This window comes from Vulpes lagopus, chromosome 12, assembly GCF_018345385.1.
Source record: "Vulpes lagopus strain Blue_001 chromosome 12, ASM1834538v1, whole genome shotgun sequence".
In the NCBI taxonomy this organism is placed as follows: domain Eukaryota; kingdom Metazoa; phylum Chordata; class Mammalia; order Carnivora; family Canidae; genus Vulpes; species Vulpes lagopus.
In genome coordinates, this window is record NC_054835.1 from 37,660,008 (window position 1) to 37,684,772 (window position 24,765).

The following is a 24,765-nucleotide window of genomic DNA, read 5'->3' on the forward strand; positions in this document are numbered from 1 at the left end:
AGACTGCTGAAAACGTTTGGTCTTTGGGGGTAAAAAGTTGGTGTCGTAACCATTTTGCTTGTTATTCTTTCTGTGTACCAGCACCCCACCCCTTCCACACTCATGCAGACAAATAATGTGACACACTGGTGCAGCTGTAGGCCAGCAATGGTTTGGGTATCTTGGTTCAACATTTTAATGTTTTCCTGGTTGGTTTCTTAGATAGACTTGGTATCTCAAGCCTGTGGCCTGTGAGAATACAAAACAGTTTGCTTTCAAACTCATGTGAGTATTCTAAGTGTGAGATATAGGCATGGGTGTGTGAGTTCTAGGCCTATTGATGGAAATTCCAAACTTAGACATTGATTTTTTTTTTTCCTCTGCATTTTTCAAGGGTGGACAGCACTCTGGCATCCCATGTTAGGTCTGGATATTAGTTTAGAGAGCTGTCAACTTTTGTGTCAAGGAGTGAGACTTCCTTTGTGGTACCTGCCATTGTGGTTTGCACTGCTGAGTGGGTTCTGAACAAAGATTGGAATTGGTTTCAGTGCAGCTCATATGATAGATTCTTGAGACACACTGGCAGCCACAACCTAAGGCTGAAGAATGGGGTAGACCAATACATTTGAGAACTTTACTGTTTACCAGAATCACATGGGGAGCTTTGGGAAAAGATCAGTATGCCTGAGGGCCCAAGAGTTTGAATTTCTACAAAGCTTCCCCCATGACCCTGAAGTGTGACCTGGACTGGGAACCTCTCACCCATGGACTTCTCCTGTCAGTGGAGTTTGCATACTCCCAAGAAGAGTGGGGTCAGTTTTGACTTTGCTGCCCTTTCTGAATAGTTGTGCCAGAGGATCATCTTGGGGATCAGACCTAAATCAAATTCCCTAAAGAGATTGGTAGGTTGATATGTGTTGCGTGCCCCCCCCAGGCAGATGTTTGTTTCTTTTTTTTTTTTTTTTTTAATTTTTATTTGTTTATGATAGTCAGAGAGAGAGAGAGGCAGAGACACAGGCGGAGGGAGAAGCAGGCTCCATGCACCGGGAGCCTGATGTGGGATTCGATCCCGGGTCTCCAGGATCGCGCCCTGGGCCAAAGGCAGACGGCCAAACCACTGCGCCACCCAGGGATCCCAGATGTTTGTTTCTGTCTTTGCTTCCCAGTGAACTTTTGCTGGGAGCTCAGGTCTTAAAAAAAATGTGTGGCCGCCGAAACAGCTTTTTTGTAGTAGGCTCTGCATTCGATGTTCCACTTACCAATATAGATGGAATTTTCATCAGATGGGGGGAGGGCAGGATTGAAGCTGTGGGTAATGACATAGGATAGACTGCTAATTTTCTTGTGGTTTGTCTTGCCTTTGTTCCATATTGACCAGGACTTGGTCTAAGATTCCAGAGACGCCAAATATGAGGTGTGGCGTGAAATTAGCTGCTACGTCTAATAGATTAGGAAGAGGAAAAGGCATATAACATTATACGGTTTTTTGCCTTTGGAAGCAGAATTTAATGGTCATTGGCTGCTCTGTTACCAACCCTCACACTAAGCACAATACAGATTTCTGCTGCAGAGCAAATTGGGCTGTAGCTCTGCAAAGAAGCTTAGTTCAGGGCACTGGAGAATTACATTTTTTGGTCCAAGGGCTTTTTCTGATGAATTGGAGAAGAGCTAGGTATTTGTGTATGAACGTTTGGTTGACTGCTATTAGGAGGCAGCGTGTTGCACAGAGAACGTGAACATCTAGATTCCGCTAACAACTCCAACATCAGCTGTGGAATGTAGGCCAATTTTGTCTTCATTCTTCCTCTTTTTTTTTTTTCATCTGTAAAATGGGAGCGATTCTTGTCTTGTTCCTGTCCTTTTAGGAATAGAGTGAAGTTGAGAGAAATTGAGATGGAATATATTGTGCTTTTGGAGGAGAAGTAATAAGATTGAACTGGTAATTTTTTTTTAAATGCTTAGGATTTGGTGCTGCTAGATTTGCTTGTTAGCTTTTCCACAGCTTACTATGTGCCAGTCTTGTTGGCAGCCTCGCAGCTGTGAGAAACTCGGTAAGTCTGGCCAGGGTAGTTGTGATTTCTATGATCTGCACCTAAGTCCGCCCTGTCGGGAGGAAGGATGAGTTTGGAATTTTAGCTTGTTCTCTTGTTTTGATTGGTGGGGACCTAGAGGCTGTGAGAAATGTCAGTCTTTTGCCAGAAGGTATATGACCTCCCTCCTTATTGTTGGTTGGGGTTAATTACAAGTCTCTGCAGTCTTTGCTGTATAATTTGGGGCTTTTCAATAAGTAACCTCTGGGTATGGTTCTCTTTGCCCTTCTCCACATCTACCTTTCCCACAGCTATCAGTAGAAAGTACTTCCTCTGGTCATTTTATGAGGCTTAATAGTTTCCATATTTTAACGTTAAGCAAACCTTTAATTCCTTTCAAATGCTTTAGAGTCTGCTAAGTGGACCTGCCTGGATATACTGAGTCTTAAGCCTTGTGTGAATTAGCTTAGAGAACCCTTTTCAAGTGAAGGAGGAAGTGGGCCCACCAGCTAATCAGGTTTCTGTTCTGGAGAACTGGGCTAGGCCTTGTAGCACACATATGTTAGAATTCAAAGAGCTGGGCTTGATGCCTGTGGGCCTCGGTGTGATATAGAATTGCTATTTCAGGAAAACCAGTGAAGTTCCCTTGTCTGTTTCACATATGTTGAGCTGATTGTCTTCCTTTGTATTTAGTGAGAAATAGCATTTGATCTAACCTTTTAAAATCATCACATAATACACACATGGTTGGAAACGGGTACCTTGTTCATTTTTCAAAGTTTGTTTTTTCCGAGTTAACAGTTGAGATTATTATTGGCAGTCTTCTAATTGAGAGGTGGGGAAATGGAGAACAGTTCTGTAGTGGTTTCCTATCTATTTGTTTGGAAAAAAGATATATAATTCTGGAAAGAGAGGCAGGCTGTCTTGGCATTAGTTTGGGGCCCTTCTGTCATGGACAGACCTGGCAGACATGAGAAAGCCTTTTCTGTTTCCTTGGGTCTCCAGGTCTGAGGGGGTCTTTTTGAGGAATAGCATGACATGCTGAGAGCAGGATGATTTTACGGTGTGTGATGAGGAAGTTCTGACTTTGTGTTTGGGTTTTGGGTCCATTCTCCATTGATCTTTTCAACTCTTGCCCCACAAAATGGTTCTGGTTGGCATCTATCATTTGGAATGAGCAACCTAACTTCAGAAATCTCTGTCCATTTGAGCCTGTGTCTTTCTCTCCTTAACATTTTCCCTGCTAAAATCATTCCAGCGCTTTAGACATTGGGTTGTGGCTCTTGGCTCTTCCCCGGAAGTTCCCTCCATAGGTTCTTTAAGTTGGTTTATGATGAAGTTTTGGATCTGACCTTGCTGCACAGATGTCTGTGTATTGGAACTACAAATGAACACATGGTTTTTGTGCCTGTAGCACATGAACAGACACTGGCTTATGACGTGTTGGAAATGGCACGGGCTGGCTGACTTGGCACTGCATGCTCTAGCAGGCACAGAGGTAAATTGTGGCCATCAAACTTGACATTTGGACATCCGAATTTTAGATTTACTGTAGAAAAGGACGGGTTTAAGTTTTAGGACATCAGTAGAGGGGGTTTATGAACAAGAGAGGGAGGACAATATTATATTATGGTTTATATTTTAGATTTCAAAAAATTTGAAAAGTGGCCAGTGGTTTTATCAATGTGTTGTTGGCCCGTCTAGTGTAATGCTTTTAACTCATTTTATCCCATGGATCTGTTGCTGTACAATCCTCAATTTGCAGACTGGAAGTGGACAGAGGCATTCTCTTTGTTATCTGTAGCACAAGTGATGCATAGCTGACACAAAGGACTGCTAGCCCCAAAGAAGACCTTTACCTCAGGTATTCTGCTGCCTGTGTCCTTCTCTGCCACCTGAGATATAGCCCACCTGATCTTACCCCACCCAACCTCTCAAGTCTTTCTGCTGGTAAGATGCAAGTGGCTCACTGGCAAAGTAAAAATGACTTACCTTTGCACCCTAATGCTTGTCCGGGTCATCTGGGTAGGAATAAAACAACATGGGAATGTAGTATAGAAGGGTTAGTTTAAAATGTTACTGGAGCTGAATCATTCATGTTACTTTCCCAAAATGGCACATCCAGCTTAGGTGGGCTTTTATCGTATTAAATTCTTCATGTATACAAAAGGAGATACATAAAGTGTATGTGCAATAATAATAATGAATTGCATACTTGGGTACCCACCACTAAGCTTAGCAAATAGAATGTTATCAGTGGCTTTGAAGACCCCTGTGTGTTGCTTCCTGATTACATCTCTTCCCTCCCCCCATATAACCACCATCCTCAATTTTATGTTAATTGTTCCTTTGCTTTGTTTTTTATAGTTGTCTAGATTGGTCTTTTTATGAATGACTGCCATTAGAATGCTCTCAGGATCCTTGAGACAGAAACTGCTTTGGATTTTTAGTTAGCGTCTACCTGAAGAGAGAAGGAAGCACTTATTATTGTTATTAGCCTATCCGTCTCCTAGACCTTCTACCTCTTCAAGCCTCCAGCCCTGAGGCCCCCTTACTTGCCATCCCAGAGCTCGCAAATGGCTCTGCCTGTGTTCAGAGTCTGATGTATTTCTTTTTCTAGATCCTAGAAACTGATCTTCTTCTGCAGAATGCCGGGGGTGGGGGAGAAGATGAGCCGCAGTGAGAAGGCCCCCGCAAGATGTGTGCATTTGGGTACTGCCGTTCTTCAGTGCTTGGCACTGAAGAGGCTCGTCCCCAGCATGGGCAGATGGCAGAGTAATGCAGCTTCCTTTGAAAAGAGGCAAACGGCCAAATGGCTGAGGTGTGAACCCTTTGAGAGGCCAGTGCTTTAGGTTTCTACTTGCTGGGCTTCATGTGGTACCCACAAGTTATCAAATAAAAATCAATTTGGAAGCTCTTCAGTCTTAAAGCTCATGTCCAGTGGAATTAACTTTCCATTCCAGCTCTCTGGAGTTTTGGAACGGAGCTGCAGACTGTCACGGGCAACTTTTATAAACAGAGGCCTGTGTGTGGTTGTGTCTTATTTTGATGCAGCCGTGTCTCCTATGTATGCCTTGGGTGGGGCAGGCACAGTAGGCACCATCATTAGATGAGAAGTCTCAGCGCAGAAGTTGCAGAGGGAGTGTGAGATTGGAATCCACCGTCTTGGCTTTTTCTGAGTAAGGTCTTCACAAGATGGTTTTGAAAAGCTTAGGCATCTGTGTTAAAACAAATGCGTAAAGATTTTCCAAAGTCAAATAATTCAAATAGGGTTTCATCTTGGATTTTCTATGCTGCTTCTTTGTTGGTGCATTTGAAGTTTTATTTAGTCCTTTGGGTGAGAGTAATTGTGGAAGGTGAGCCAGGTTTAAGGCCAAGAGTCAGGCGTTCAAGTTGTGGGTTTTTGTTTTTTGTTTCAAGTCTGGTTTGTTGAGGTATAATTTATGACCACCTAAAAGTCACCTTTCTTTTGGTGTCCAGTTCTATTAATTTTGGCAAGTATATACAGTCACAGAAGCTCTGCCACACAGTCCAGATAGAGCGTATTTTTATCACTTCTGTGAGTTCTTTCCCTTGTAGTCAATTCAATCATCCTGAGGTGAGGTTTTTGAGCTTAGCACATTTCTGGCCAGAAAGTCTTCGTTGGAGTCTTTTGGATTTCTTTCATTTCTCACTGAAAAGCTGGTTGAAATCGGTACAAAGTGAAGTTACCTTTCGTATATCTTTTCACAGGAGATCTGGGTTTTCCAGCTGGCTGCCTGGAGCCACATCAAGAAGTCATGGGGAGAGCTATATGACTGGCAGCTCAGAGAGGGGGAAGAGGCCATTTTCTTTGGGTACCAGGCAGAGCCCCTAACCTGAGGGGGTCCCCTTGTTAGCTGATGGCTTTGCCCCATGACTTGGGGGTATTTGTGTAGAAATCAGGGATCTTAGTGGTTGAACATTGCCTGTGCTTCTTATAGAGCCATTCTCAAGTCCAAATCTATTCCCTGGTTCACTTTGGGACCTTCTGCACCTTGGGGCAGGGCCACAGGGAAAGCCTTTGCTGTGAGATGGCATCTGTTAGGTCAAGAGCCATTTTCTTGGCTCTCATGAAAATCAACCTTGCATCTGACTTTTTTACTCTAGAAATGGACTTGCTAATTACTACTCAAGGTGTTTTGCTCTTCTAATATTGCTGGGTGTGGAGAGATCCAAAGGGATTTCTCATTGCTTTGTAGGCTGAACTTTGTAGCCAAATCCATTTAAGAAATTGCCTGAATTGGGACCCCTGGGTGGCTCAGCGGTTGAGTGTCTGCCTTTGGCTCCTGGAGTCCTGGGATCGAGTCCTGCATCGGGCTTCCTGCGTGGAGCCTGCTTCTCCCTCTGCCTGTGTCTCTGCCTCTCTCTCTTTCTGTGTCTCTCGTGAATTAATAAGTATCTTAAAATTTTTTTTAAAAAATTGCCTGAATTATTTCATTCTCCTCCTTTAATTTTAGGCTTTATTACAAAGGTGTTGCTGATAGTGACTAGGGTTTACTAGGTTTCTCAGGGCATCTGGAATTGAGTGTCATGGTGATTTAAATGTGTATGTGTTCATTCCCCCACCCTTCATTATATTCTCTGTGTGCTTTCTCATCCTCCCAGGAAACCCAGGTTGACAAGAACTCAAAGTGCCTTTTCTCCGGTCTCCTTCAGCCCCCTGTTCACAGGTAAGGGTGATCGCTCTCTTTTTTCTTCTGACATCCGAGAGCAGGCGTGTTCTGAGATCTGTCAGGAGACACTTGCAGGGGCACTGCAGGGGGAGCTGCAGGCGGGCCTACAGTTACTGCCTTCATTCCATGCCCGCTGGGTTTGGGCTGAGGCTATTTTTATGATGTGGAATGTGTTCTTGACTTTGGATGCTTTATAGTTTGAGATAGAGACTGCTTGCTGGTAATTAGGTGGCCCTGGCAGTTATGCAGTGCTTAGTTCAAGGTCATCACATATAAATTAAAAGTAGGAATTACAAACTTATAGGCTCACAGTACATAAACCACTCTAGAAGTCCTACAATTCCTGTCCCTGCTTCCAGGGGAGTTCATAGATTATCTAATAAACATGATCCACAATTATCTGGTCTATTTTTAAAGACTTTGGGCAAAGGGGATTACATGAACTCTTGTCTTACCCATTTTAGGAGCCAGGAGCTCTTGCAGCTGTTAAAGTTATTCATTGTGTCTAATTTAAATCTTTCCTCCTGCAGCAGAGAACACAGTTGCTTAAGTAGGAAAGTGTTTGACTATCCTTTGAACAATTGCCTTCCCTTTAATAGGGAACTTGCTCAGATAAGGAGCCTTTTTGTTATGTCAGTTGTATATGAAGCTTCTGCTTGGGTAGGTGGTGGAGGATCTTTAGCCCACTGCCTCCAGTGTCAGGAACTGAGGACTCCTCCTTGTTTGTGGCCCAACCCCAAAATCCTAACTTCAAACTCTTTTGGAGCTTGTATCCCTCAAAAAGATGACTGGAAGAATTATGACTTAGGAATGGACATTTCCAGAAGATGTTCAGGCTAGTGAGACCCCTATTACTACATGGACTGCTGTGAGTTGTCAGAACAAGTGAGTTGGTGTCTGTAGTAGGCACAGATGGAGAAGGAGGCCTCTCTTCTTACCCAAAGCCCAGAATTAAAGAATCCTGTCCTGTAGCAGCATGTTTTTCTCATTCATAATTGTTTCCTCTTTAAAGTAAGGTATACTCACCCACATTTGTACTTTCAGGTTTGGTGTTCCTGTTTCAGACAAACTTAGCTCTCTTGAATTACATCCCCCCTCCCCCTTTTTTAAAATTTACATGCTATACCTGTTATCTAGACCTCTGACCCTTCAGGAAACATACTCTTGTGGACTCACTGCATTATTCTGGGCTGCTGGGTTTTCAGCCACTAAGCTGTATGATAAGTCTGAGTCCGGCTTCCCAGAGCTTTCTTTTCTTTCTCTGCACCACCCCTCTTCCCCTTGCCCAGTAAGCTCTACACCCTAAGTGGGGCTCGAATTCATGATCCTGAGATCAAGAGTCACATGCTCTACTGACCAGACCAACCAGGCACCCCGGCAGAGCTTTCTGCTTATCTTAATTAGTGCCAAGACCTTTGTAAACAATAACAGTAACAACTGTGTTTTAGATTCTGAAAGCTCAGCTCTTGGCCTTTTAAGAGATATTGGTTACCTCATTTTCTTAACTGGGAAATAATAAAATTCTAGCTGAGGGGCTAATTCAGCCTCCCAAATGAGAAAAAATTGTTGGAAATAACACCCCAGGGACCAAATTAGAGAAATCTTGAGTTCTCCTCAGAGTATCAGACCTACCAAAACTTGTCTGTCAGTCTTTGTTAATAAAATACCCTTTATCCTCTGGTGACTGAAGTAGAAAGAGGGTAGGTGGGCTTGCGTGGCAAGAAGGAGGGTATATAGCAGATAACAGAACTGTATGATATGCAGGAAGTAGGAGAAACTCCCATGGAGCTTACCTGATTTGGCTGACTAAAAGAGGTTCCTTATTAGAAGTGTAAATATACTTTTTGGCCTTTGTAGCCTCAGCCATTAGGAACTAGTTGATACCCAAAATGGTTGGTTCTCTTATGAGTGAATATTCTGGAAAATCTAGATGTAGAAAGCCATTTAGGAAGAAATTGGGGCTCACCTTGGGACCTTTATCTGCATTCAACTTAGGTACAGTTCTTAGATTCTTCTGGCACCTGGTTTCCATGTCCATTTGGACTTGTAACAAGTGACTTGCCTTGTTCCCTAAGGCAGAAATTTGTACACACATCTGTAAACAGGTGTTTGGGGTGATTCTGGCTCTGGGAAGCATTAGATTTTGAGATTTTTGAGAGCTGGGGCCCCTAGCCTTGCTTGCTTGCTCTTTGCTTTCCTTTGCTTTTGGCCTCAGCTTTGGACAAGGTGCTTCCATAACGTGCTTGCTCCATGAATCCCTCAGGTGAAACTGTGTCGCTTGTGGATGTGGACATCTCTCAGCGGGGCCTGACCTCTCCACACCCTCCAACTCCCCCTCCTCCTCCAAGAAGAAGCCTCAGCCTCCTAGGTATAGTCTCCATTGCTGTATGCCTTCTTGCCCTAGTGGGAGGGGGTGAGCTGTAGGGACCTCTTGTTCTTTTCCAGGAGCCAACAAGCTCTTGGGTTTCTAATAATGACCCAATTATCTCCTGTCCATTTCTCAGCACCCTTGTCATCTCCTTAAGCAGTTAAATGGGTCTCTTACCTGCATGCTGTAACATTTACTGTCCATATGTTGATTAGATCTGTACTTACCTTGCCCTGAATCTACTGCTAGTAGACTGCTTTAGGAATATCCTTATTTTTCTGCTTTCAACAAAGGAAACCAGGTTAAGATGATTGTTGCCCTTTGTGCAAAAAGACAGGGTGAAGGTCAGGCCATCTTGCTCCAGAGGGCAGCCTGATGATCCTTCTCCCTCCTCTGCTTCACCTCATTCATCTGTGCTCGTATTTCTGAACCTCTTGCTTCTGTTCTCTCTTCTAGATGATATCAGTGGGACGCTGCCTACATCTGTCCTTGTGGCTCCGATGGGGTCTTCCCTGCAGTCTTTTCCCCTACCTCCGCCTCCTCCACCCCATGCCCCAGGTTAGCTTAGTTTAGAGGCAAGCCTTGTAAAAGTTGGGAGTACAAAGTGATATACTCTTGAAGGATGGGAGAAGTCTATTTATGGAAATCATAGGACTTATGAGAAAGCTTAAATCTTATCCCCTTGGCTGGGCCAGAACTCCTTGGAATTGAGGCCAAGAACTGTTTTTTCTAACCCATTGTTCCCTGTGGAGGTGAATCTGATTTTTGGTAGGGATAAAAGACTATTGAATTTTTCACCTCTTTGCTGCTGATACTGCTTTGCAATCTCTGAGTAGATACCACTTAGGAGACCTCTTTAATTTCAGGTTGGCAAGGTTTAAAGTTCTCAAAATTCTCTGGTGTTTCTAAGTTTTTAGTATTTACTGCAGCCTTGTAAATAAGTACCAAGCATTTAGTAGCCCACACCTGCTTTGCCAGCCTCCAGTACCCAAGGAGTAAAATGAATGAAATCGGCATTCTTTTCTACTTGCCTGGCAAAATCGTTCCTCTCCCTGGGCAAGTAAACGAGTCACTATTTCCAAGGCTGCTTTACCGGCGCTTCACCTCGAGGTGGGAGAAGCTGGAATCGCTCTAGGCTGGTGAAGCCCCTGAAGTAGTCACCTTAGTCAGGTTAGTGAGCAGCTCCCCTACCCCTCTCTTGGGGTCGAATGCCCCCACCCATCCTTCACAGCTTACACGAGCCCACACAGCTTTTTGTTCCAGCCCATCCAGCTCTTTCCCACTGCTTTGGCTTCCACCCTTTCCAGCTTAGCTTCTAATGCCTTGCCCCTCTTCAGTTAGCATCTCTGTTTTGGGAGGAGGGTCTGCTTATATGGTTGGGAGCCAGGAGGGTGAACAAGTGACCGCCACTGTCTTGCCCCGCAGATGCGTTTCCCCGGATTGCTCCCATCCGAGCAGCTGAATCCCTGCACAGCCAGCCCCCCCAGCATCTCCAGTGTCCGCTCTACCGGCCCGACTCAAGCAGCTTTGCAGCCAGCCTTCGAGAGTTGGAGAAGGTAGGCGGTGCCCAGAGACTGGCGGCTGGTCTCCTCTCCCACTCTCCTTCTTCTGTCCTGGGCTCTCCTTTTCTTATTTTTAGAGGAAGAATAGTTATCTTGCCTCTGTATTTACAGTGCCAAAGCAATATGCTGCTATGATCAATTCCATAAGGGACATTGTAAAATTGAATCTTGGGGAAAAACGTTTGAAAGTGGTGAAGAACAGTTGTGGAGAGCTGTTCACCTAGTTGAGGCTGACTTTGACAGATTAACTGACCCAGTTCCCTCTTCTTTTTTTGGTTAGGCCTTCTTAATGGGATTGTAGGCTTATTATATTGTTACTTTAGAGGGCTAAAAGAATGAGCCGGCTATTCATTGCTAATGGTTAAGATGCCCTTAGCAACTCTTACTTAGTAAAATATTTTGAAAGTGGTGGGAAGGGAGTGGTTCTTCTGTGGTAAAATAGATTGTGCTGAAAACGTGCATGTTTCCCCAGTGCTGTGAAGTACCTGACCACTTCTTATTTTTGATAGTGTGGTTGGTACTGGGGACCAATGAACTGGGAAGATGCAGAGATGAAGCTGAAAGGGAAGCCAGATGGCTCTTTCCTGGTACGAGATAGCTCTGATCCTCGTTACATCCTGAGCCTCAGTTTCCGGTCACAGGGTATCACCCACCACACGAGAATGGAGCACTACAGAGGTAAGACAGGCTGCCGTTTGAGGAACGCTTTCTTTCCCCTGTGCTAATCTCTATTCTTGCTAGCTGGCCTTCTCATGGGAAGATTTTAGAGAGGTGGACTACAGAGAGGGAGGAAATCTCATACTCCATTGAATGTTGTTATGGGTACTAGTTTCAGTCACTAGAAGGGATGTTGGCTGGGATAGGGAGGAAGGTGAGGGTTCTATGGAAAAGTATTCTCAGCATTTTGTCTTGGAAAGAGGAGAGCCTGAACAAAATGAACAGAACAAAGTTGGTAGAACTCTCCTAATAGAAGGAAAAAATAAGCTAGGACCATTCCACAAACTCTCCCAAGCTCTGTTCGTAATTAGGCTCAACATCTAGAGAGACTTTCTATTAAATCCTATACACAAAGAAGAGAATTTAGTGTTGATCCTTGGACTGTCCTGTGCTGAATTTCTTTGTCTGAGAGTCCATCACATCAGGTTTTCTTGCCAGGCAGCACGGTGATCATTTCTTTAGGTCACCTGTGTGGTCTCTTAGAAAATAGTGAGCAGAACTCAGAGACTCTTTGGGATCATCATGCTCTAGACTACCTGTCTTCCTCCCTGGGGGTACCTCCTCCTTTGTGGTCAGCAGGTGCTGAGTGCTGTGGTCACGTCTAGAGGCTGATTCTTTCAACCCTGCTGTCTGGACTGACTTTGCATTGTGGCATTCTGTCTCTGACCTGGGACAGAAAATCATGATGATCATTGGTGGCAGGGCTGGGTAATCCATCCTTTGTCAAATTTGCCTGTGTTAAAAATTTTTAAAGTGGAGAGAACTTGGGATACCTGGTGGCTCAGCTGTTGGGCGTCTGCCTTTGGCCCAGGGCGTGGGCTGCCCCATTCTTTAACTTTTAAAATCAACTAGAGACCCGGGATCGAGCCCCACATCGGGCTCCTCGCATGGAGCCTGCTTCTCCCTCTGCCTGTGTCTGCCTTTCTCTCTCTGGTCTCTCATGAATAAATAAATAAAATCTTTAAAAGAAAAAAAAAGTGAGGAGAACTTTGGGGAGTTTCAGGGACTCAACCCACATGTGATCAGTCTTACACAAGCTGTGTTAGACATGGCATCACAAGTGAGGACCTCCTGCATGGTCTCTTCAGCCACCACCAGGCCTTTTCTGCTCTTAGCTATGTCATGCGGTATTTACTTGGTTCACTTCTCCTGTGAGGCAGGAAGTAGTGCATTAGGCCAGTGCAGCTTTGTCAATGGTTTCCTCTGTCCCCACCCCTGCCTTAAAGGTACATGAAGAGAAAGGCCCTTCAGTCCACTGGCCTGAGAATTAGCTTGCTGTGGTGTAGCCTGCTGCCTGCTTTCCTCCTATTCCCAAAGACCAAAATCAAGCCAGCAGAAAAACACCATGCAAATTAAAGCATTTCAGAATGCAGTATTTCTTTTTTTTTTTTTTTTTTTTTTATGATAGTCACAGAGAGAGAGAGAGAGGCAGAGACACAGGCGGAGGAAGAAGCAGGCTCCATGCACCGGGAGCCCGATGTGGAATTCGATCCTGGGTCTCCAGGATCGTGCCCTGGGCCAAAGGCAGGCGCCAAACCGCTGCGCCACCCAGGGATCCCAGAATGCAGTATTTCTTAAGGCTATGAAAATGACGACTGACTAGGCCATGAGAATGAGGAATGAATGCCTGACCTCTAGGTCCCTGATAGGTGAGAGGCCGGTAACGAGAGAACCTTCAAATGGTGCTCTCGTTACTTATTGTTCAAAGGGGCTTTCTTCCTTGAATAAATGGGATTTTTAATAGAAGCTTTGTGGGTCTCCCAGTTGCCAGTTTGCAATGGAGCATTTGTCTTCATCTTTTTAAGTGATACTGTGAGAGTAACTAGAGAGACTCAAGTCTGTAGTTCTCTTGGATTCTGTCCCTTTTGTAGGCAATTTCTTTGCATTTAATGCTTGAGTTTTTGGAGGTTTTGGTTTGGTTTTAGTCATGGGAGTTCAGATTCCCTTTTGCTTTTAGGACTCTAAAACTTGGGGTGGGATCTTTGCAACATACCATGGTGGGGAGAGTTGATTTTAAAAGTTACAGAATGGGGCAGCCCAGGTGGATCAGCGGTTTATCGCCACCTTTGGCCCAGGGTGTGATCCTGGGGACCCAGGACTGAGTCCCGCATTGGGCTCCCTGTTTGGAGCCTGCTTCTCCCTCTGCCTGTTGTCTCTGCCTCTCTCTCTCTCTCTCTCTCTCTCTCTTTCTCTTTCTTTCTCTCTCTTTCTCACTCTGTGTGTGTATTTCATGAATGAATAAATAAATAAATCTTTAAAAAATAAAAATAAAAGTTAAAGGAGAAAAGACTTAGAATTTAATGTTTTGTGCCTAACACATGAATGAATGAGATTTGCAAAATTGATCTTCCTTTCTTGTCTCGACTATTCTGTAAATGCTTGAACACAGTATCTTCTGAAGAGGGCATCATTTAAACTTGGTTTTCCTATGGCAGTCTTTTCTTATGACATATGATTTAAAGATCAGTGTTCACACTAATGTCTTACTAAACACAATGTCTTTCTTTCCATTAATTGTGGAACAAACAGGAACAGGTGGCTTCAGGGACCTTTGTCTGACAACTTGCCTATAAACTATCGTCGCAGACTTGAGAATCATTAAGATGTTCAGGTTAGCTTCCCAGATACCTTAAAAGTAAGTTTTTACATCTTTACTTCTCTTTAATTTTCCATGGCAGGAACTTTCAGCCTGTGGTGTCATCCCAAGTTTGAGGACCGCTGTCAATCAGTGGTGGAGTTCATTAAGAGAGCCATCATGCACTCCAAGAATGGGAAGTTTCTCTATTTCTTGAGATCCAGGGTTCCAGGTAAGGCTATGGTTACATTAATTAACTTACTTGGGTATGATGCAGTCTAGTATCAAAATATGTCCCCCTGCCCCCTAGAAAAAGCCACATTTACTTGAAGTTTTTTTCCTGGCTCCCATTGCAACCACTCTTCCTAGAGTCCAGTGGTTAGTCCCCTGCTCTTAAAACATTAATCCTTCAACATACCGAGAAGGAATCTTTGCTTTTCTGAACACACAAATGAGAAAACAAATGCTACCTCTGATGTCCAGCCACTATGTGAATATTTAACATTCAGAGGTGTGTCCCTATCCCTAATCCAACCATCTCACAATTCCATGTGAAGCAGAGAGGGGACAACTTGCATAGGCCGTTTCTATGAGAATGGGGAAGGTAAAAGAGTATTCACTAGAAAGGCCATGATGAGAGTCAAGGAGACTGAATTCAATGGCAGTCAGCTGTGGATTTTGTCCATTTGTACTAAACTTGCTATTAAAGAGTAGATGTAGATAGATCTTGTTGTATCTCATATCTCTACCAGTGTTAAGTATAAAGGCATTTCTCCATTTGGGAGGATTGGGAAGTTCCCATCTTTGCTGGTATGGTTATATAGTCTTTCTGCCCACTAAGTAGAGAGGTATCTATATAATCTCTACCGAAAGGAGAAAAGGGATGGTTTGGAAGAGTCTGTCTCCTTATTTTATAGGGTTGGGGAAAGGCAAAATGGCAAGCATATTAATTGAGGAATTTGTAAGATTCAAACATAACTTAAAATGAGAACTTCATGCATTCCCAGTGAATCAAATTAAGATTCTTAAGTAAACTGTGTGCCAAGAAATTGCTCTAAAAAGAAGTTCCAGGGGAGCCCCAGGCAGAACATCAGTAACAGGATTGAGCCAGGTTACAGGAATGTGTTTTATAATCTTGATGATTTAAATAAGGCATGACAGGGTGTGAACTGTATTAATTCTCACTTCATTTCGTATTTGCCTCAGTGCTGTCAACACAGTTAGGTCTCGTGCAGTTGACTTGGTTAAAGGGAAAAGTTAGAATCCTTTCTTACAGGAATTGACACTCTAGTAATTTTTAAAGCTTGTGACTTTGAGAGATTATTTATTTGACAAACATTAATTCTGTAACTCAGTATCAAAAATAAGCCACACCTCTACCCTCAGAGATCTCATAGCCTCAGAGAGAGAATAGGTAGGAAGATAAAGGCAAGGGCACATGTAGAACTCAATACAAGGCATGGTGGTCAGTGATTGACAAGGGCAAAGGAAGCAGCTCTGTTTATGGGTGAACCAGGGAAATCTTCTCAGAGGAGTCTCAGCATATATCTATTTGTAGGGTATTTGAGAGACTTTGAGGAGTCTTGGACTCCTCTGGTATAGCTCATTTCCTTGTACAAATGTGCCGTGTCTGCAGAAATTTTAACTAAGATTCTTAACTTTGGTAAGGGCTAGAACTTGTAACAGTTACTACTATTTATTAACTGTGTTGTATCCTGTGCCAGTTACTTTGTCAGATTCTTTATTTAAACATCTCTCATCTCTGAGGCACCTGGGTGGCTCAGTCGGTTAAGCATCTGCCTTTGGTTAGGGTCATGATACCAGGGTTCTGGGATCTAGCCCTGCCTCCGAGCCTGTTTCTCCCTCACTTCTGCTGTTCCCCCCTGCTTGTGCTCTCTGGCTTTTTCTCTTTATGTCAAATAAATAAATAAAATCTTTAAAAATAAAGGAATAAATATAATTTTTATAACAACCCAAAGTTAGCTAATAGATTGGTCTAGTTATAGATAAGACCATTTTCATTTGCCAGTGAAGAAAGTGAGGCTGAGGCTCAAATGTGAAGTTACTTACTCTAAAAGTCACTTTGCAGAGGCGCCTGGTGACTCCGTCATTCACTGTCTGTCTTGGGCTCTGGTCATGATCCCAGGGTCCTGGGATGGAGCCCCCACAGTAGGTAGTCTGCTTCTCCCACTCCCTCTCCCTTCGCCCTTGCTCTCTCTCCCTCTCTTGCATGTACTCTCTCTCTCTCTCATAAATAAAATCTAAAAAAAAAAAAAAAAAAAAGTCACTTAGCTGATCAGTGCTCAAGTCAAAGTTCAAACCCAGGCTCAATAGTCTCCAAATCCTCTGCTTTATTTACTAACCACTCCATTAATGGGGAAAAGTAACAGCAAGCAGATTGAAATCTGAGTTTGCTGTGATTTGTAGAGACTACATAAGGAAGTCAGAAATGTGTTTATTAGTGGAGGATGTCTTTCTAGGACCTGTGAGGAATGCTACAGATAGGATATCTATTTATGGGCAGCCCTGGTGGCTCAGCGGTTTGGCGCCGCCTTCAGCCCAGGGTGTGATCCTGGAGACCCGGGATCAAGTCTCACATTGGGCTCCCTGCATGGAGCCTGCTTCTCCCTCTACCTGTGTCTCTGACTCTCTCTCTGTGTCTCTCATGAATAAATAAATAAAATCTTTAAAAAAAGGATATCTAGGGATCCCTGGGTGGCGCAGCGGTTTGGCGCCTGCCTTTGGCCCAGGGCGCGATCCTGGAGACCCGGGATCGAATCCCACATCGGGCTCCCGGTGCATGGAGCCTGCTTCTCCCTCTACCTGTGTCTCTGCCTCTCTCTATCAATCTGTGACTATCATAAATAAATAAAAAAATTAAAAAAAAAAAGGATATCTATTTATACTTAAAATTATAATCAAACAGAGAAGGCAAAGCAGAGTTAATATTTACTCCTAGACCATAAGTGACTTCTCTTTGAAGGATTGGGACAAAAGACAAAGCCAATATTCTCCTTTACCATTGTTTGTTGTCCTTTGCTTGTCATAAAAGTCTAGGTATTTCTGTGAGGTTGATTCTATCAGGGACTTGGTGTGAAGAAGAGGTAGTCATTAGCATTTGGGTCGAATTTTCTTTTTCTTTTTTTTTTTTTAAGATTTTTTTTTTTTTTAATTTACTTATCAGAGACAGAGAGAGAAGGGAGTGGGGGCAGAGGAAGAAGCACACTCCATTCAGGGAGCCTGATGTGGGACTCGATCCCAGGTCTCCAGGATTACACCCTGGGCTGAAGGCGGTGCTAAACTGCTAAACCATCCGGGCTGCCCTAGGTCAAACTTTCTTAACCTGCACCAGGGATTTTTAACTCAGAATCTGAAAGGAGCCTGTTTATTGAGACTTTGGGATGATGATAACTGAATGCCTGCAAGGAGCCAGGTATTATTTCATTTCCCTTACAAAATCCTTTAAAGAGACACATAGTCTCCCTCTCTCCCTCCTTTCTCTCTCTCTCTCTCTCTTTCTTTCTTTCTTTCATTCATTCATTCATTCGGATTAAGAAACTGAGGTACAATGAGGAGCTGGGGTGGCTTAATCGGTTAAATGTCCTACTTTTGATCTCAACTCAGGTCTTGATCTCAGAGTTATGAGTTCAAGCCCCACATTGGGCTTAGTGTGGAGCCTATCTAAACACACACACACACCACAGAGGTACAGTGAGTTACAGAGCCAGGATTCAAAGTCAGGTTTTTTTTCTGGCTCAATACTAGAGCTGGCTGCACTAACAGGCCATGCAGACTGGTGTTAAAGGGACGCCAGGGATCATAGGCATCATAAAGCTAGGACTAATGGAAAGTTCTGAATGGTGGCAAGTAAGGAACAGAAGGAAGGAAATTAATTAGAATAAATGGAATAATTGGCATCAGGGGAGGTACCCTTAGTGAAAATAAAAGTGATGGCGCCTGATCTTGGTTTCCCCCTTCTCTCTCCCTAGTAGTGGAGCATGGTCACTGAAATCACTGTTTGCATCTTAGTCTGGTGCATTCCACAGTTACAAACCAAATGCCTAACACCACCATGCAGCAGTCTCAAAAAGAGAGTATGATTGGATTAGTATGGAACCCCTGATGCTGTTAGAACCAAAACTCAAAAGGAGCATATCCTTCTTTGTTGAGAGGATCTTCATCATCTGTGAAGTGCATGAAGAGAAAAAAACAATTTTTTTTCAAGATTTTATTTTTAAGTAATCTCTATACCCAACATGGGCCTTGAACTCACAGCCTTGAGATCAAGGGTTGTGTGCTCTACCAATTGTGCCAGCCAGCAATCCCAATACCTTTTATTTTTTAATCACACTTTGAATTGCACAACTCTTAAGGAAATTTATCTCTCTTTTGTAACCATCATTAATCTTATAATTATTTGTTCAGTGACAGGTCTTCACTGTTTCCCAGGGTTTCTTAATTCAGCACTATTGACATTTTGGGCTGGATAACTCTGGTCTTCAGGGAAGTTTGGTTTGGCAGAAAGACTTGTGTGTAGGGGGTGTTCAAACTTGGAAGAAATTTGTCACCCCTAATCTGGTCCTTTTGGGGGGGACAAACAGTGAAGTGGCCAGAAGCTAGATTGGTGCCCAAAACCCTTGATATAAAGGACCAAAGGAAGGTTTCTGATGGTCACTATTTCACCTCACCCTCTCTCTTTCTGCTGTCCTGGAGTGTTATCTCAGATTTATTTCCATTTCTAACCTCTTCCATTAACATGTTCTGGTTGTGTGAGCTCCAATTGTTTGCTGTGTAAGGGGGCAAACAGTAAATGGTCAGGTTGACACGAGGGAATATCAGAGAATTAACAGGTTTCAAATTGCTATTTGTCAACCTAAGGCTAAAAGTAACACAATTAAATAGGCAAGCATATATGGTTATTAAAATTCAAGTAGGCAGACAATCGGATAATTTTATGCTGCTTATTATCCTGATATCTTTAAGCACAAGTCCGATAGTACTGTGTCTTTGGGAATAAATAGATTCATAAATTTTATCTCTGAAACATCATTTTGAATTTAGCATTATTACAACCCACCCCCAAAAGCTTTCTGTTTGCCATAGTTTAATTTACTAAAGAATATTTTGTAAACATATAAGAGAGGGTATAAATTCAAAGAGGCCTTTGAACCCAATACCATTTTAAAACCACTTGAGTTTAAATATATTCAAGGGAGAAAGTGTGATTTTTTTTTTTTTAAACTGTATGTGAGAGGAAAGGACCAACCATACAGGTGGAGGAGGGCTAAGTGCTTCAAGGTGTAAGGCCAAGGACTGAAGGAATAGGAGTGAGGAGTGGACTGAGACCAGTCATGCATCAAAGTGCTGGGACTGTCGTGGACAGCAGAAGGGCAAGTGCTCTGGGGAGACACCTAGAAAAACCCTCTGAGGTTCTGTGGACCCAGCTCTTCATGAGACAAAGGAGGTGCTCATGGCAGGTCAATTTTGTTGGTTCTGTGTGGCGAGCAAGTTCTCTGAGCCCAGTAAGCCTCAGCTTCTTCCATATGTGAAATGGGGATAATAGAGATACCTGTCTCAAAGTATAGTTTGAAGACTAAGTGAGTTAAATGTTTTTAAGTCATGCTTGCTTGCTTAGTAACAGTATCATAGTATTTTAACTTTTTTCTTTTTTAGAAAGTCCACTACCAATTACCATGCAAAGGCTTTGGGAGACGATCTGCAAGCTTTAAGTTTTTCTTCTCACACCTTCAAACCAAATTTTAAAAACACTGGAAATTAAACTGTAAAAACATATATATGTTATTTTCCAACGAGATGTGTCTGCAGAATTTTGAGAGGACAGTGACTGAGAAAAGAATTCTTTCAAAGATTTTGCAACTCATTCTTTCTGAGAGCAGTTTGCTTATTTACCTTCTGCAGGCTCTTTGTTTCTTGAAACCAGGATATTCTTTGTTCCCTTGAATTGGTTTAAGTGTTCCTGCCATTGTGGATGTCTCTGTTCTGTGGCATTGACCCTTGGGGCTTGGAATTTCCCAGCACCAAACCTTCTGATACTGATGAAACCAGGGTGTGTCCCATTGGGCCTGGTTGGCATTAGGCAGCAGGCACTTTGGCACTGAGTGCTACTCTTCCAGCTTGCCCAAGCTACTATAGTCGCTTTCCTATTAAAAGCATCATCTTTCTTTTTTTTTTTTTTTTTTCTGTTCCTGGACCCAGCCTAGAATTTCAGGAGCAAGAAGGATGGGAGGAGGTGGGGGGTGGGGGCACAGTGTGGGAAATAAGAGGTGGTTAAACCCACTTGTCCTGGCTTGAAGTAAATGGCAGGAGTGCAGGATTGTAGACTTGATCCTAGCCATTGCTTTCTACTTAACAGCTTCTTAGTTGGAATTGGCCGGGGACCCCTCTGAGCAGCCTTCCTGAGTTCTCTCCTTCAGGATGCTGCTAGATGTGCCCTATAAGTATCTCCCATTCCTAGCAGGGATGCTTTGATTCTCACTTTTCATGGAGAGCCTAATGCTCTCTAGCATGGGCTATTCTAAAGAGCTAGATTCTCAGCTGTTAAGAGTCATGCTAGGGAGGCCCTTGGCAGAGGAGAATGGAGTCTCTTGAGTGAAATATTAGTGGTAATGCTTCTGCAAATGGAAATCACCAGTTCTTTGTGGAAGGGAGCTTTTGCACAGAACGAACATGCGAACTATAAAGAAACCCTATTTCCCTTCCCTGGATTTATTTCATAAGTTGTAGTTAGCTGCATTATTCCTTCTGAATATGTCCTTGGTTTTCATTCTTGAAGGACTACCACCAACTCCAGTCCAGCTGCTCTATCCAGTGTCTAGATTCAGCAATGTCAAATCCCTCCAGCACCTTTGCAGATTCCGAATCCGACAGCTCGTCCGGATAGATCACATCCCGGATCTCCCACTGCCTAAGTACAATGGGGTCTTTCGGGTTGGGGCAGGAATGGAGGCTTAGTTAGAAATGTGAGTGAGACCTGCCAGCTGATTGCACAGGCAGAGCCTGGCGCTATTCACGACACCCTCCTTTCTTTTCTCATGTGTCTTAGCACCTAACTCTAGAAGTATCACATGGCAGCTAGAAGGGAGGAAGGTGTGTGTGTGTGTGTGTGTGTGTGTGTGTGTGTGTGTGTGAGCGTGAGCCTCCCTTCTGCAGTCTTTACAAAGACTGGAATGGAGGTGGTAAGAGGGAGGGAAACGGAACTATAGCAAGTAAGAATGTGGGAAGTTTCTTAGGTGGGCAGAGTTTTTTTGTGTAGTCACAGCCATATAGGGGTTGGGGAAGAAGGAAGGGTTGAACAAAGGTGGTCTTTTGTTTATGGTCTTTGTAAATAACACTTAATCCTTCTTGTATTTTTCACAGACCTCTGATCTCTTATATCCGAAAGTTCTACTACTATGATCCTCAGGAAGAGGTATACCTGTCTCTAAAGGAAGCGCAGCTCATTTCCAAACAGAAGCAAGAGGTTGAACCCTCCACGTAGCGAGGGGCCCCCTGCTGATCGCCGCCAAGGGTATGAGCTCTCTGCCTCACTGTCCAGCCAGGTCTTTCCTGGGACAGTTCCTGTCATGTGGTGGGCCTTGCCCCCCTTCCCACACCCTATATGTATATTTCCAATCCAGGCATCTGCCCAGAGAGTCACCGGATCTGTTAATGGGGTCCCCATCGGGGTATATCATGGGAGAAAAGCAGATAGACATGAGGGGCTTAAAAAGTATTTGCCAATCGATGTGCAAGCTAATTATTGAATATAAACAAGAAGGGAGGACACATAAACGTAGCTAAATGTGCAGCCTTCTCTCATACTTTGGCCAATCTCCCTGCTGTTGCACAAATGACATTAAAACAGGAAACCAAAAGGGAGGGAAATGTCATGAAAGAGAACGCAAACATGTCTTTAATTGCAACAGGCATGCACTTCAGTGAGAACTCCCATGTCCCATGGCTTGGAATGTGGGTGAGGAAAACAAGCTCACTCTTCTAGTTAGAGTTCCATCTGGACCACTGAAGAGTAAATTATTGAAAAGAATAAGTGCATCAGCTAAGGAATTCATTTATCTAAGAGGCCCTTTACATTGCTACATTACGTTGCTACATTAACTGAATTCTCCTCGTGTATTTTCCCCATTAAATATCTTGGAATACTGGTTTGTGCAGATTGCTTCTAATTAGTCTTTTAAGCTGCCTTCATGGGAGCATTTAAAGATAGAGGTGAAGTGAGTAGAGAACAAAATTGCCAGAGAGCTGTGATTCTGGTAGTGTGGGTTACATGCAAGACCTGACATTCTCGCGATCTGCCAGCTGTGATGACCCCTTGTCTCTCCTGTTCATGTAGACTGTCCTCTTGAAGCACTGAATATGTCTGCTGCTCCTCTAGCCTTCTCTGTTCCTCAGTGCCATTTCCCACATGATACAAACTAAGGGGAAAACCCATAGAGTTTTCTTACGGATGAAGAGAGTCTTCATCTCTCTGTGCTCTCTGCTTTCTTTGTAACTGGAGAGCATGATGACTGGTGTTACGCCCCTCGGGTTTTCATGGGCCGTGGCCTCCCCTCTTAGCTCTGGAAGTCCCTGATCCTATTGGGGGAAAGCATGTGAACTGGGCTAAAAGGATGAAGAAGGGGAGATGGAATGAAAGAAGAGAAATTAAGAAATCGTAACTCTGGGAGGCTACAGAGCTTTAATTTAATGCATCCCAGACTGGGTGTACAATCTCTTGTCATATCTTCAATTACATGCAAATTGTGTGCCCTTGGAAACAACTGCTAAAACATCAAAATGTTCTGATATCTAGGAGGATGTCTCTGCTTGGTGGCTTTGCAGTTGAAATTAGGATGGGAAGATAGGAGAGAACCAGGGAGGCACGCCTACACAGACGCATCCTTGTGGAGTACTTAGGACTTGTTAGCTAGAGCACCACCTCTGCGGGTGCTGTGCCTCAGGAGGAACCCTCCCAAACAGCACATTCAGAGGTGGGCTCAGCATGGTGGGGGTGGCTCCCAGCTTCAGTGTCTGGGGAATAAGTAACTAACATGGAGCAGAGAAGTTTTGGGGTAAGCAGGGCTTGGGCAGCCCCCGTGACACAGCGGTTTAGCACCGCCTGCAGCCCAGGGCATGATCCTGGAGACCCTGGATCGAGTCCCATGTCAGGCTCTCTGTATGATGCTTGCTTCTCCCTCTGCCTGTGTCTCTGCCTCTCTCTGTCTCTATGAATTAAAAAAAAAAAAAAAAAAAGCAGGGCTTGCTGGCTGAAAGCAGGACAGAGGAGGAGTAGTTACACTTACTCCATGTGTGCAGGGGCAGGACAAGAATCACAATGGATTTAAGGTAGAAGGAGTTTGACTTTAGTCCCACTATAGAAGAACTGCTTTCACAGGTCCAAAGGCAGAATTGTCTTTCACAGGCCCTAGTGAGCTCCCCACTTGTTTGTGCATTCAGCAGCACTGCCCCCTTGTTAAGTATCCATGTGGATTGGGAAGAGCATGCTGAGCCAGGTAGTCTGTAGTCCTGAGCTCACTCACCTGCAGTTCTCATGAGGAAAGACAGACTGAAAACATGTAAAGAAGTGAATAGGCTAATTTCAGTTGACTGTACGTGTTAATGAGGACTAAAACCTGATGAAGTTTAGTGATCAGTGGTGGGATAGAGGTACTCAAGTTTGGATGATCAGGGAAGGCCCTTGTGAAGAAGTGTCATTTCAGCTGAGATCTGAGTATCAAGGAGTCAGCCAGGAGAGGATCTGGGAGTAGAGCATTTGGGTAAGGGGTCCAGTAAGCATACAGGCTGTGAGTATGGGGGGTGGTCATGTACTGGCAAAGGATTAAACTGGACTCTTGGGGTCTCTTTGCTGTGTGTGACACCAGGATTGTTGCCTGTGGCAAAGAATAAGCATTATGCTGTCCTCACTCCTGATTGAAACTTTAGGGCTCCTAGAAAAATGGGAAGTAAAAAAAAAAAAAAGAAAGAAAAATGGGAAGTAACACTCCTGAAGGGAGACGTCTTTATGTTGTGAAATTTGGCCCTTATGACTTCATGTTGGTCGGGCTGATTTTAATTTGGGAGTTCTGAATGGTCCACTTGGTCTTTGTGTGCTGTTACCTGGGGAGTTTCTTTTTTTATTTTATTTTATTTTATTTTATTTTATTTTATTTTATTTTATTTTATTTTATTTTATTTTATTTTATTTTATTTTATTTTATTTATTTATTTTATATTTTATTTTATTTTATTTTATTTATTTTATTTTATTTTATTTTATTTTTTTACCTGGGGAGTTTCATGTCAGGGTGCTTGGAGTCAGTATACAAGTAACATGTGGAACGATGCCCTTAAATCAGGGAGTAGAAGCCACTGATATGGTCTTTGTGATTATATGTCAGTCTTCTTCAATAGCCAGAAGCTGCAGAGACTTACGGCTATTTCTAGCTGGGCTCACCAGGGATTACTCCAATTTTGTTTTAAGATTTTATTTATTTAGAGAGAGAATGAGAGTGGGGTGTGTCGGGGAGAGACGAACCAGGAGTGTGTGTGTGTTGGTGGTGGGGGGAGGGACATCAAGCCGACTCCACGCTGAGGTCAGTCTTACGAGCCTCAGACCACGACCCAAGCCAAAATCAAGAGTCGGTCACTCAGCTGACTGAGCCACCCAGGTGCCCTTCTTCTTTTTTTTTTTTTTTTAAGTGCCTGGAGCAGATGAGCCTCAGGAAAGAAGTGGGGAAGAGTGGAAAATTAACGGGCAAAGGAAAAGGAAAGAGAAGTTAGGAAATATGCTAGAATATATTGGTAATTTTAGGACCTTTGTTTGGTGTCCACATCATGGGCTGCT

The 24,765-nt window shown here is 43.5% G+C and overlaps 1 protein-coding gene across 2 annotated transcripts in view; it reads left to right on the top strand.

Annotated features, from left to right (window-relative positions):
* Positions 1–24,765, top strand: part of SOCS7 (suppressor of cytokine signaling 7) — a 32,211-nt gene that overhangs the window by 1,556 nt on the left and 5,890 nt on the right. The window contains exons 2-9 of one of the 2 annotated variants that reach the window (XM_041725894.1): positions 6,636–6,700; positions 8,967–9,071; positions 9,528–9,629; positions 10,497–10,627; positions 11,143–11,311; positions 14,029–14,157; positions 20,719–20,854; positions 21,303–21,453. In XM_041725894.1, the coding sequence (XP_041581828.1) occupies positions 6,636–6,700; positions 8,967–9,071; positions 9,528–9,629; positions 10,497–10,627; positions 11,143–11,311; positions 14,029–14,157; positions 20,719–20,854; positions 21,303–21,423 (958 nt within the window). In that variant the 3' untranslated portion in view covers positions 21,424–21,453. The remainder of the gene's footprint in view (positions 1–6,635; positions 6,701–8,966; positions 9,072–9,527; positions 9,630–10,496; positions 10,628–11,142; positions 11,312–14,028; positions 14,158–20,718; positions 20,855–21,302; positions 21,454–24,765) is intronic. The other variant, XM_041725895.1, reaches the window with a different exon arrangement.